This window comes from Pelodiscus sinensis, chromosome 11, assembly GCF_049634645.1.
Source record: "Pelodiscus sinensis isolate JC-2024 chromosome 11, ASM4963464v1, whole genome shotgun sequence".
Classification (NCBI taxonomy): domain Eukaryota; kingdom Metazoa; phylum Chordata; order Testudines; family Trionychidae; genus Pelodiscus; species Pelodiscus sinensis.
The window spans coordinates 29,323,563-29,338,055 of NC_134721.1; the positions used below are offsets into that span (position 1 = coordinate 29,323,563).

General features: G+C 40.9%; 1 protein-coding gene and 1 long non-coding RNA gene across 4 annotated transcripts in view; one reads left to right on the plus strand and one right to left on the minus strand.

Annotated features, from left to right (window-relative positions):
* CACNA2D3 (calcium voltage-gated channel auxiliary subunit alpha2delta 3) overlaps window positions 1-14,493 on the minus strand; it is a 755,257-nt gene that overhangs the window by 48,945 nt on the left and 691,819 nt on the right. For all 3 annotated transcript variants that reach the window (XR_001368709.3, XM_075938900.1, XM_075938901.1), the window contains exons 30-31: window positions 13,058-13,120; window positions 8,762-8,832 (exon numbers count right to left, since the gene is read on the minus strand). Coding sequence is in view for 2 of the 3 variants with exons in the window: in XM_075938900.1 (XP_075795015.1) it covers window positions 8,762-8,832; window positions 13,058-13,120 (134 nt within the window). In the remaining variant the exon portion in view is untranslated. The remainder of the gene's footprint in view (window positions 1-8,761; window positions 8,833-13,057; window positions 13,121-14,493) is intronic.
* Window positions 1-14,493, plus strand: part of LOC142830934 (uncharacterized) — a 48,003-nt gene that overhangs the window by 19,177 nt on the left and 14,333 nt on the right. The window lies entirely within an intron of this gene.

Consider the following 14,493-nt stretch of genomic DNA (forward strand, 5'->3'; position numbering starts at 1 on the left):
ATACTAAGAAAAATTTCAGCCAATATCTCAGGCCAATGTTGTAGCACCCACTCTCACCCATGCATACATTTTTCCAATACCACTTGTTCAGCCACTTGTCCTCCTGTCCATTTGTAGGGCAGGAGTCACTGCCAACAGTGTTCCTTAAGGCTCTTGGTCACTGTTCATGACGGAGTCCCTGAGGGACATCTTTCCTAACAGAAGCACCATTGATGAGTTTCTGCCATGATAGTGAAGGAGTCTTAGATGGCTGTCTTGATATCTTTGTATAGTCTTGGGCTTCTGTGGCTTCAAGGTTTCTGCATACAGCAGGTCTAGTACGATACTGTGACAGCAAAGTAGCCCTATATTCAGATGCCATCAAGCTATTGTGAAGACCCTCTTGAATGTGACTCAGAAAGCTTTGGAGTCAACTTCTGGCCCTGTTTTCCCTACAGAAGATTTGTAACTGTGGTGGGGCTCAAGATACAAGCTTCCATGTTTGTGCTTGATCCCTGAGGTTGTAAAATTGCCATCACCTATTGAAGCAAGCTTTGTTGCTCTTCTTGCTGTTGTGTCATCTGTTCCTGGATTAGCTGTTATTGTTAATTATTGCTGTTATTGTCATATGTTGGAATACTTGGTTCTGCTGCTGTTATCATGTTGGAAGTCCATCGGCTACTTCAAAACATTTTTTGAGGATCATTTTTCTTTTTCCTCTCCACCTCTTTTTTTTTTCTTCCCTTCTAGTTCTTCTCCTCCTTCAGGTCTTACAGCAAACCAAGAATGAATGCTCACATTCTCCACCAAGTAGTCATGGTTGACACGTGATGGAAGCATCACCTCATGGTTAGGGAGTAAGTTTCTCCTTCATGCAGAGAGTGCTTGGGAGGGGAGCCTAGATCCTTCCCTCTACAGGCCTGCATCCAGGGCCCAGGGAGGATCACCCGAAGGCCAGATACCTAAGAGTGCCATACAGTTGCCCTCTCTGGGCCTTGTCCTACCTTCCCTCCCCCATTCTATAGTTCAGGCTTTGCCATCTGTAGCAACAGGTGCTGAAGAAAAGCTATCAACTGCACCATTCAGCTGTATAGGCCTACCAGATAGGCTCCCCTTTTCCTAGAAGAGCTGCAGCAGAATCCCTTCTTAGGACCTCCCATGGTGTGTTTTTCTCTCTACGTTGTCAGCCTCTTTCTGAGTGGTCTGGCTTCCTTTGAAGATCCATCTCCATCTTTGCAGGTGTGGCTAGGTTGTTTTTCAGGGCCCAGATCTGTCCTTTAACCACTTCAGAACCAGTGCAGGGGATATACATGCTATCACATTCTGCAACACAGGTTATACTAACAAATGTACAGAATTACTTTATGCTAGATCTTCGGCATGTTTTTTATTTCTACTTATGAATGTCAAATAGTCTTATGTATAACTATAGTAGCAAAGATATTTTTGTGATATATAGAATTTATATGAATTTATATGAATAACAAGTTTAATATGCTGTGTCTTGTAAGTTGTGCAAGTCCCGATTCTGTAAGAAAGGAGAAAGGGCAACAAAGGGAAGCAGGGAAATTGTCAATGAAAGTAGCTCTGTACCAAAGTGAATAATTAACATAATCATCTTCCAAATTTAGCAAACCAAAAAAAAAAATTCTGACCCTGAGTTGTCTTTTAGCTTAATACTTGTGGCTCCAAGGCTCCTTTTAATATCAAAATCCCATAATGAATGCATGTACTGCATACTCAGATTCCCAAGGGTCAGTGGACAATACTATGGTACTTTTCAACAAATTATTTTTCAGCCATATGATGAAACGTGCACCATACATCGTAAAAAAATGTTCTGAAATTATTACAGTTAGGGGACTGACTCACTCAGGTGGGGACATGCAATTCAACCTCTAGGCTGCAAGTTGAAATCCCACCAAGATAGACAGTGACTGAACAAGATAGACAGTGACTGAATCAGTGGCCTATCTGAAATCAATTGGTGGGTCTCAATCCCATACTAATGGACAAATGTCCACTTCCTCAAACACAGTTGGCATTCTACCTGGAATTCTCAGCAGAAGGGCCAGGATTTAATGAGTATGGAAAGTGAACCATCCTCTCATATCTACAGGTGGCCCTATATGTCACTGGCAGGACAGTGTAAGGACAGACAAACTGATTATTATAGTCTCCAGCCTTGTCAATCCAGCACCTTTCATCACTACTAAATTCATTTAAAATGAAAATAAATTATGCCTTTGACAAAAATAAGTTGTCAGCACATGTCTTTGGCTGTGCCGTAGGAGAAGAGTTGAACTAGCTTTTAACTGCTTCTAATTGCCAAGATGCTGCAAAGCATAACATTTACAAAGGCTACAACTCAACATTTATTTATAGCATGCAGAACAAGGACTCTTTTACTCAGCCCACATGGTTGGGGCCTTATATTTGGGTAAAGATATTCCTGAATATCTTAACATACTGGATGAAAGTGGTAGTAAAATTCACTCCGAGTTGAAGTCTAAACCATGCTCAAATTCAGTTATGAGCCAGCGAATCTTAGCTGTTGTGTTGGAAAGGCAGAGAGCATGCCCCAGAGCCATGAAAAAGTGACAGGAGCACAGGTCATGAAATACAAATTCAAACAGTTAGAGCAGGGTTGCTCTTTCTGGCAACATCATTAGGTAAGACACGGAAACTGATCTATCTTTAATGCCTAGTGAACATGTGCTGATTAGGAATGAGGCCTCTTCTGCAAGGGATTTTTGTTAACAAAACAAAAACCCTCCCTGCCCTCAACTGTGCACCTCACTGCATTAATTTTGTCGTATTTTAAGACATACTTTTAGGGTATATGTAGAGTCTGATCCTGTCCAAATTCAATCTGAGATTTTCATTGACATGCTCATTGGGAGCAGAATATTGCAGTGCTGGAGATTGCAGCAATTAAATATATCAGTAAAAAGGACTATTTTTCTCTGGACCAAGAAAACATTTGTACAGGTGAAAACAGCTGCATTCAACTCCTCTGACTGCCTCTTTGCCCACATCACTAGTCTCTTCCAAAGTGCTGATACAAAAATTGCTGCTTAAAAAGGTCTTTACCAAATCAATCCATCAATCAATTTATTCAGTGGGAAGCTAAAAACTAAATTAAAGAAAACAAGACTTCCAAATATAACATTTATCTTTTAACACATTCTCTACGGGTATGTCTATACTGCAAAGTTAATTTGAAATAACAGCCATTATTTTGAATTAACTTTAATAGCATCTATACATGCAAACCGCTATTTTGAGATTAATTCGAAATAGCAGAGCGCTTAATTTGAATTTGGTAAACTTATTCTACGAGTAGTAACGCCAAATTAGAAATAGCTATTTCGAATTAAGTGCTGTGTAGACACTTAATTTGAAATAGGGGATCTGTAGCCCTACTCAGGGAGCCCTGGTGGCCACTCTGGGCACAACCAGGAAAACTTACTCTCCTCTCCTCCAGGCCTGGAGCCATTAAAGGGGTAGACCCTGGCCACTGTGCCTGTGCCAGCTCCAAGCCTGCCAGCCCAGAGCCAGCAGTGGCCACCGGGGCCCCTGACCCAGTGGCCCCAAAACATGAGCCAGCAAGCCACTGGCAGCCAGCCTTCCACCACTCCCCAGGAGCATTCTGCCAGCTCCCAGGAGCCTGACAGGGGCTGGAGAAGGTGGGCATCTTCCTGGTCCAGGGTGGAGATCATGGACCTTATTCAGGTTTGGGGGGGGGATGCCCCCAATTTCCATGATCTCCACACTAGACAGAGGAATGCGGCCATCTATGGCAGGATAGCTGCCAGCCTGGCCACCAAAGGCTACATGTGAACCCAGGAGCAGGTTTGCATTAAAATCAAGTTGGTCTGGTGAGACCTCCCCTACTCTGGAGAGGCCCTGAGCTTCCCCTCCCCTTTGCTTTGCCCTTCCTGCTCCCTCCCCCAAGGTTTCTCCCTCCCCCTCCCACTCTCTCTCTTCCCCTCTCCCACCTCCTTTTCCCAGTCTCCCCAAAGGTTCACCCCCCCCCAGTTTTGTTCAATGAACCCAGTTCTATTTTTGAACATACATGTCTTTTGTTTGACATCAGGAAGGGGAGCTAGGCAGGGGTAAGTGGAAGGACGTGAGGGAGGAATGAGGCACAAGCTCCCGGTGGGGAGGACCGGGGTGGCTCTGAGGGCTCCTCGGGGTGGACGCTCTCCCGCAGGGCCTCCTGGATCCTGACAGCCCCCCGATGAACTCCCTGGATGGCAGCCTGCAGCAAGTGAAGCTGGGCTGATGGCAATGACCCCACGAGACGCACCGGCATGCCCAGGGGCAGCTCTGGCACCACGTGGCCGAGTGCTGTGGTGTCTCATCGAGGTAGACAAGCAAGCGGGGAACTCTGAGAACTGTCTGTCCGGGGTGGGGATAGGGTCCCTTTAAGCACGGAGCTCAGTTAGCCTCAGGCAGCAGCCCCACACACTAAGTACTAACCTGATGCCCTGCCGACATTGGTTCTGGCTAGCCTGAACTTCGGTTCAGGGTCCACTCAGTGTGGACGTGCTATTTCAAAATAGCAAAATGCTATTTCGAAATAAGTTTTGTGTGTAGATGCGTTAATTCAAATTAGCTTAATTCAAATTAACTATTTCAAATTAAGTTAACTCGAATTAACACTGTAGTGTAGACGTACCCTAAAGGATTCCCAGTTCCTGTAATTAACAGTCAACGTCACAGTCAGAGAGGTTCCATGTTATAAAACGTCCTGTGGTGAACAGGTGAATATGCTTCTTTGGAAGACTTATGTCTGAAATGGAGTGAGGTGACCTACTTGTGTTCCACTATTACTAATTATTTTTCAAGTATGTGGCTCAAAAATGCTTTGCTATTTTGCATGTTGCTTTGCAAAGCTTTCGCCATTTCATAGCAGAGTTAGTATTATGTCCAGGAAGCAAAACATGTCTAAGGTTTGGAGAACTCCATTAAACTTAATTTATAAACCAATCAAAAGAGAGAGAATATTTGTGTGGGTGTGTGCGAAAGAGAGAGAGAATGGTAAGGGGCTTGGAATGTAACATACTTTAAGAGCACAGAGAGCATGCATTATTCACTAGGAAGCACATAAGGAAAGATAAATGAAAGAAGCAGAGGAAGGCGAGCAGCAAGAGGAGCTCTCAGAGCAACAAGAAATTGTTAGAGTGAGCCTTAGCATCTGGGAAAGCTGGAATCCAGGTGTCCACCAGTTTGGTCCTGATAACATGATTAAATACCGAAGTAGATGTCCTTCTGCAGGGGCCAGGAGAATGCCTGATGGAAACAGAACTGTCAAGAGGAGAGGATACTGCTGTCATATTTGCCTTTAAAACCTGCTTATTTTTAGATCCTACTGAAGAATTTAGGGGGGATTTTTGGTAGATTATATCTTTGGCTTTCTCTCCCATTTTTACTCAGTTCATCCTTTATATAAACATATTAATTTTTGGATCCCTTTTCTGTAGACTTTTATTTTCTCTTTAGAGTTCTATGCTACATTTTTCTTTCAACAAACAAATTATCATACTATTCCCATACAAACCGTGTGGTGTGACTATTGCAAAAGCTAGTTTATTGAGTTTCATAGCAAATCTTTTTAATTGAGAAGCAGTTTTTCATTATAATAGTTTCAGTACCTATAGAAGCTGCAGTTTTAGGATTGATCTCAATTAGGTTCCTTTCATATGTACATCGTTATTTAATTGATAATGTATTTAAACAGTATTTTAATACTGAACTGTGCATTATACAGGATATATAGTAGACAATGATTTGATAACGAAGGACGTACTAATCAACAGACCATGACATTACAGAAAATTTGTGTAAGAAAAAGACTGTATATTTTCCTGAACATAATATTCACTACTAAGAAGTGCACTAAGAAAAGTGCACTAAGAAAAAGAATTTTTAGTTTCACTTGAAGTTTCACGTTAAAATACAACCAACCAACAAATGGATAGATGTTGGAAATACCCAGCTACAGGATGAAATAAACCTAGACTTAGGGAAATAATACCCCTTTGCCCAATTCTTCCAGTGTGATCATGAGAAGTTCTGAGTGCTCTCTTTATCCCAACAGAAGTGAGTGGAAGTTGAGGGAACTCAGCATATCACAAGAGGTCATCTCATCCCTTTACAGGATTGGGCCCTTAATGTGATAATTAGCATGAATCAGTAGTGGTGGAATCTGTACTGCCACTCAGCACCGAGGTTCAAGTGGAACTTTAGGGCTCCCATTTCACAGGGGTGCCAATACAGGCCTTTTGTGTTTTACAGGGCAGGTCCAGGCATCATGGAAACCTGCACTTTGCCAGCTAAACCACTGAGGAACACAAATAGCTCAGATGACAGTTTTTATAGCACACACAACTGCTGGAAAGTAGACAACGTATACGCAGAAAATTGGAAAAGAGGATGGCTCTGGAAATCATCAGAGAAAAACTCCAAAGAATATAGTGACAGGTTAGCCTTCTCTCTAATCTGATCTCCATAATAACTGTAATAATAGGAAATATGTACATAATATTTAAGACAACTGCTATGCTATGCTATGCTGTGCCCAGAATGAAGAATTGCCCTCCAAGCCCTTACATGCTTCTCCCCCACTCTGGATTTGAAATAAAAATACATTAAGGTAAAAGCAAAATGAGAAAACAATAACCTTTAACAAGGAACACATGTCTGATTAATGTTCATTACAAACCCAAGAAAGGTTTCCATTCCATTTTGGTGGGAGGATTATTTTTTAAAGCCTTGTACACCCCAAGGAAAGTGAGTTTACTTTCTGCTACACTGTGCTATCTGCTATCCCGCAGGCAGAGCAGGTGGCCCCCTTACTGCAATTATGCCCATTTGAGTCTAACCCATTTTTTAAATTCACTGGCAACAAATGAATCGGGAGTAAGGGTTATTTTGAGGGAAGGGTTTCATCTCAAAATAACACTTTTTTTCCTTCACAATAGCGCTATTTTCGAAATAGTGCCATAACGCGATTATGCAAATGAAGCACGGGATATTTAAATCCCCGCTTCATTTGCAATTTTGTGTATCTGCATTTGCATTCCTCTCAAGAGAGAGGAATGAAGTGAAGAGATACCCTTAGTTAGTGCATTTGATATTGGTTTCATCCTTTATAGTTACTTCATAGATAAACATGAACCAATTAGTCGTTCCAAGGTGGCTATAGTTGTACTCTAGATGGAGCCCTTCACTTCATTTATGTCAAGCATAGAACTCCGCATCACTGAAGTTTGGGTTGATCACCTATTTAAAATGCCAATATTCTGCTTGGTAGGAGAAAAGCAAAGGGATGGAGGTGAAGCATTATCCTTTGGGTTGAATGCCGATTTTTAGTGTGAATTAAATAAAATGGATTGCTTCTTGCCCTTCTGTTCCAGAACCCATTTTGTAAATAGGAATTAACTGACTTCATTTGATAGCAACTGTTAAAAATATAACAGTAAACAAATCACACTTCCTTTGCCAGCAGAAGAAAACTAGGATTTGGGACTATTCAGTGAGTGCTAGATCTTGTCATTTTGGGATAACCCTGTATTGTGCATGATGCATCACCGTACAACCTAACAGGAGCACAGGAAGCATACTGCCTCTAAGAATATGACTACAGTAGGTGTGACTGCAGCTACTACAGACAAACCAAGTTCGCTTTAAAATCAAAGCGAACTTGAGTCAAACAGCTATGACACCGCAGCAGGATGAATAGCAGTGTGGGCTAGCTCCACATGCCCAGAACTCTAGGTACAGATTCAAGCAGTCACTATCCCTGCTACTTAGTTTCAGCGCTACTGTTACTTGAGCTAACTTTTATCGACCTAGCTGGGGTATGTCAACACATGCTGCAATGATCCTTCCTGTCTGCAGTGCAAATATATCCTAAGAAAATGAGCTTACTCGTGCACAAGGGAACCACAAATTCCCAAGTCATTTTAAGGGGTGCAGCATACTCCTCTCCCCACTCTGTACAGCTTGCCAGTTTTACTGGTTAGTAGGGATTGGGAACATTGGCTTGGTTCCAAGGGAGAAGGGATGGAGGGAGGCTATTCAGAGCTGTGTAAAACCAGGTAGAATCTAGTACTGACTTAGGGAGACAAGGTTAATATGTCCTTGCAAAATTCTACTTGCCCGCTTCCTTGGAGTGAATAATTTATTTTGATGGGCACCTAAAAAGCATTTGTTTTTCATTATGATGTTGATAAGACCCAGTAAGTAGATTTTTGCCTGGCCTCATCAATTTTCATGACAATTTTGGAAGGCTGAGATGGTAAATGTGAGTGAAAATAAATCAATGAGAAGTAACTACTTCCTTTTTATCTCTGACTCTTTTGTCTTCTCTGGTTTGTCTTTTCTAAAGAAGAGAACCTCCAGATTCAATGCAGGTTAAATGGCTTTCTATTTCCTCTGTGACTTTCTTTAGAAATCTGTTTAAAAACTGCAGTATATAGCGCCCAATTCTCCTCCCACTGAAGTCAGTGGGAACAGGACTGGACTCAGAGTCTTCAGTATCGTACGTCAATAAGCTATACTGTGTTAACAGGAAACTCATTGTAGACCAAGTCTCCAAGACTTGTAATACTCCATGCATGTGGCATCAAATTACACTCAGATCACCTGGAACATGAACATAAGCAGAATCCAGCCACTCAGTCAACTTTAGGCTTGTTTTATTTGACCTTGGTTTTATTTTACTTTATTTATACAAACCTTTTTTTAAGAGAGAGGGTTGTAAAATTCTTACCTTTTAAAGGAGCCCATTGTTAGCAATTTGTTCATCACAGCCCCCTCGATCTCACCAAAAAAGTTCCCAGTCTGAGGGGGAAGAACATAAATGACCAGAAGTGGAGATAAATGCACAACAAGAGTGGATACAATTTAAACTCACATATCCTCAGATCTGACAAGAGTGGCTTTGACAGTTACATAGATAGATTTTCAGAGCTATTGCTACATAAAAATTGAAAAGGACTTACCAGTCATGACAAGTTATGGGGATTACAGAGTAAACCCCTGAACAGATGGGAGAGTTTATACAATAGATTGAGGTACATTATATAACATTTAATGTCAGAAATAAAAACCACCCATATCTCAAGCTTGTAAAGAAAACACAACTAATCTGATCACAAACCCTTGTGATTAAAATGCTACTCCATAAAAATATAAACTGGTTTTGAAAGGATTTCCTAAATGGCCATAAAAAGCATTGTTTATAATTCCTGCATGACCTGTTTATGGAGCTGGAACATTACATTTCACCAATCCTATAAATTTTCACCCCATTCAGAGTCATTTCCTGCTTAAAACCACTCATCCTGATGAATGATCATTTTGCCTTTGTTCAGTAAATGAAAAGATGTGGAATAATGAAGACAAATCTCTGATGAGAAAACAAACATTCCTATTATGAATTTGATATACAACCTGGAAGAGACCCCATTATCCATTAGGCCTGGACCTGACAGCTAGTCATACGGAATAATAAAGATTCATGCATGTGCCGGACAGTGTCTATTTTGTGTGGACCTGGCATTTTTATTTCAGGGCCTCAATTCACAGAAGGAGTGGGCATGATCTCTGCACAGTTAAAAGGAGAAAATCCCAGAATTGGGGGAAGGGAGGAAAAAGACATGAATACTAAAACCCTAGTTTTCATTGCAAGTAACTTACTTGACCTCAACTATACACATGGGAGTTTGCAGACAGAAAAGTTACAGACCTAGCCAAGAGGCATTCCTGTCTAAAGTGCAAGTATTGCCTTTTTCACTGAGGGGAAACCTGGGACATTTTTCAAAACATGTGAGTGTATAGGCCTACTAAGGACAAGAAGAACAGTTTTATGTTATGTGACTGAATGCACCAGTTTCAATACCACTGGATGAAGAATTATCCTAATTGTAAGACAGGAAAATAGACAGCTTCAAACAAACACAGACCAGGAAATGCTGGTATAACAGAGGAGCAAATCTTATTTATCAAGTCATGTGGCAGTGGCATTCAGGCTTTTAAAGGACAACTCTCACTCAAAATACTCTTTGTACATTTTTAAAAATTAGTTTTTTCCTCACAGAAATCCGTAATGTTTACCAGTTTATGGGTTTTATAACATTTGAATGGCTTAGTTTAGATCAAGTAAAGAAATGTATCACCCATGTGTGAGGCAGGGCATCTACACAGCACCATTATTTCGAGATAACTAGTGTTATTTCGAAATAACAGTGCAAGTGTCTACACAGACATTCCTTTATTTTGGAATAATTTTGAAATAATGGATGGATTATTCCAAAATCCATAAACCTCATTCTACGAGCTATTTTGAAATAAGGTGTGTGTAGACGCTCCACTGCTGCTATTTTGAAATGGAATGGCCCTGGTGAGGGGCTAAGTTATTCCTCCCCATTGCATCCTGGGGCTTTAAATTGAGAATTAGGGAAGACCGCCTTGAATTAATTTTAAACTTCTCTGCAGTGTAGATGAAGAATAGTTTAACTATTCCAGAATGGCTTATTTAGAAAAAAGCATGCAGCATAGACATACCCTTGGAGTTACTCTAGCTACTTCTGAAGCAAAAACAGAATAGTAACAGAAAAGGAGAATCCCAGATATTAGAATAAACAATAGTGCCCCTCTTCCTCATGCACAATAGAGGCAGGATTATGGGACAAAAGAGTGCTGGGCATGACAGAAATAGGAGCCAGCAAACCTCTCATCCCATCAACTAGTGGGGAGGGAATAAAACACAGGTCTGGGAAGTTGCAGCAAGGGCTGAATGAAGGTCCATGGCTCTTGCCAATAGTGATGTCTTCACTAGTGCTATCTGAGCCCTGGGCAGGATATGGGCCCCATTTGCTGGCTGCTGTACAAACACATGGGCAGATACAGACCACATCCTGAAGAGCAAATTATTTAAATCAACAGGACGGAGAGTTGCAGGGCAAGGGCTATGACACACAAGCAAGGGATCAGGCTAGCAAATGTCAAGTTACAAGTAGTTCTTTTCTGTTTCTATTTGTGTTTACTGTGGGATCCAGAATGGGATTAGGGAAGAGAGGAGAGGCTGTTTCAGTAGGAACAAGTTGGTAAGAAAAGGACAAGAAAGGTTTGCTGGTGGCCGCAGGACTGCAAGAGAGAGGGATTGGAAGAGCTTAAAGAAATCAGCCCATTGGTAAAGGAAAGATGGTCCAGGAAGCTGAATGTTTATGCCCTTACTTGAGTGTAAAGGATGTGAAGGAGTGCCAGAGGGCACCGAGAAGGTCAGTCCTCTTCTCACTTCTGAGTTTAGAGGCCTAAATGGCCCCCTCAATCTGCTGAGTCTTCTTCCTGCCCTGCCAGTGTTTCACCACTGCCCTTAGATGCTGCTGTGCATGAATCTATCTGCTGCCACATAGGAGAGGATCTCTACAGTGCCCCTGCCTTGAAAATGAGCAAGCTGAATGGCACTCGTTCTGCCACAGCAGAAATGCCTCGCTTTGCTCCCCTAAAGCAGTTCTTCTGAGGACACTGCAAACCTGCCCACAGCCCACTCAATGACTGCCTCTTCTCAGGCTCATTCCTGTCCTTCCAGTATCGGGAAAAGTGACAGGATGGTGGACCCTTAATTGTCTTGTTCATTACACCCATTCCTAGCACTGAACATCAGCCTTGCCTCCTTTGTGGGGGAGGATCAAAGTCAATTTCTGCATCTGTGCTCTTGATTCTCCTGTGGGAGTGCTTGGCTTGTGATCCAGTCAGAATAAGTTAGGAAGTAGAGCTGGTTGGAAGTTTTCCAAACATTTTTCCCACAGAAAAACACTGATCCGTCAAAAGAGAAAAAGATTGCAGAAACTTGTTGATTTCAATGAATCCAATATAACAAAGGAGGTTTCAAAAAATCTGCCTGCTAGAAAGGTTCTCCATTAAAACCTGTCTAATTTCCTGCTATCTAACCTGCCTGGCTCCAGGGCAGCCTCTTGCATGATTGCCTCAGAGTTGGCACCCCAGAGCTTCCAGAATGCTAGGCCAGCTGACTTTGAACGGTTTGGGTAGTCTGCTGGCACAGAAATGTGGAAGCCCTGGGGTCTCTGATTCTAAGGCACTAAGCATATAGAGACTGCAACCGTGCCAAGAGTGCTGGAAGCTGTTGATTGAATTAACATGATTCTTGTCAGTTTCATTGCTGCCCACTATTGAATTGCAGTCATGAAACTAACCAGTCTGCTCAGCTAAATATGATTCTTTTTTTGTGAGGGGGGACAGTCAGATTGAGGAAAACTGACTTTGAAAGAATTTAAGGTTCTACATCCCATTAAACCTACTTAACTACATCAGATTTAATTCAGATGAGATCTAGCCAGAAGTATGGGGAATTTCAGATCACAACTCCACAGAGTTCAACACAAAAATGAAAGCCTGTATTGGACATTTTTGCTCCATGCAGTACCTGCTGCTGCTGCTCATGAAAATTTCCTGCAAAAGTTGATGTGGAGTGTTTCCTGAGTAAGGCCTGCAGAGATAGAGCATTAGTGCTCCATTTTCCAATCATCTGTCCATAGTCACCACAATCTAATGTTTTGAATAATATCTGGTGTAATCCTGATTTTACCCCATTCCTCTTTATTGTGGTGCTGAATGCCAAGTTTAAATCTTGTACCTTCAATGACAGCAATCTAGTTCAGAAACCAGAAATTCAGGAACCAACAGATTTAGAGTGTAGGATTTCATGATTACAAGTCTGAGGTAAAAACTTCACGTGGAACCATCTTCCTCAAGATAAAAATTCTTCAAGAGGAACCAACACTTCTGCAGCAAAGAGTTCTATAATTTGAATTTTATAAGTTTAGAGCACTCCACTGTGCTCTAGAAATTCTTTGAGGTCCTCTCAAAGGAAAGTTACATTCTTTGAAGGAGGGAGCTTTAAATTTCATGCTACTAATTCCTTAAATGAGGATCATTGTCTTCAAGTTTCAATAATGAGACCATGTTTAACAAACAAAAATGAAACAAACTAAACCTTGTCTAATGTCCGATATTCACTAGTTAAGAAAAACTTGCCACTTACCTGTCTGTAGTCTTCAGATACTAAAATAAATCCATTGTTATCTATGAGGTAGCAGTTAATTGCCTACAAAATAATAAAGCCACAGTTTCAAGCCTTATTTTTAAAACATGTCACTGATTTTATTAAGTAATGTTAAGAGCTTCTAAAGAGATAAACATTTGGTCCTTATGTAATTGTAAATGCTCAAATAAATTATTAGTGAACCAACATGCAGTTGAGACATATTTAAGGTATCTTAAGTATTTACTTCATGCTCAAATGCCCAAAATCAAGAACTTGAATTGAAAATATTAAAAAATCGAAATTTCTATAATGCATTTTAAAAAATATTTCCCTGTAATAAAGAATACAAAAGACGTACAGCCCTGGTTCTCCTCATCGTTTGTGCTCTGTTTCGAAAGCAACATCAGCACAATGTCATTACCCTAATGATGTATTAATGAAAACATAGTGTCAGCTTGGAGGACCAACAGGGGACCAGGTAATATTTTTTAATTTGTTCGTAGAATGAGAGGGGGTAAAGGCTTCTGTAAAAGAGGCCCCATAGGTCTCCTAAAGGTTTTCAAAGTGTGTTTTTAATTGGGACCTGGACTCAGGGGTAGGAATGTTAGCTTTAGGTAGGTCATACTTATAAATTGCATAAAGCAAGGTAAACTCTAATCATTGCTGCCTCCACAGTATTTTTACCTCAAGTGAATGATTTGATACTAAGTTATAATTACTGCTCTACTGAATTTAAATTCAAGGTTTAATCAAAACCTTCTTTATTACTATTTCAGGTACCTATCTCAACACACTATTTGTAACATATCTTTACTCTAGGCCTAACTCGGCAAAATACTGTTCTTTACACTGTGAAATTTACATTAAAAAGTTCATGATCACTCCCAACATAGTACATTTCATGGATTAGCTCTTAATCCAAAGTCTTCCTTTTTTAACCATAAATAGGTCAGATGTAGCCAGGAATAAAAGGTGTTCTGCGCTGTAAAGCAACAACCCAAGAAATCAATTTGGTAAGTGAAAGCAGCTAAATACAGAGCCTGAGACTGCTATCCTATCTTCAGTGGGAGTTTTGCCTGAGTAAAGACTTCATGATCAGGCCCACAGACTTCTTCACAAGATATATGCTGTGGCCATTGATTCAGAGCTGTTACACTATTACAGAAGAAGCAGCTCTTACCCAGGACAACAAGGAAGAAAAAGATCACACACACTCTCTCTCTCTCTGCTTGGAGGTTCAGTTCAGATAAGCAAATGCTTTTAAACAAATATTTAAAGGTTATCTAAATTGCCTTAACCTTCTGGCCCAGGCTGGAAATATTGTGAGAATGTTGTGTTGTCTTTCATATTGTATTTTGACACTTTGGATTCTGGTCAAGTGCTGGCAGTGAAAACCTTCCTACCGAAATATCAACTTTGCAGAAATGTCCGTT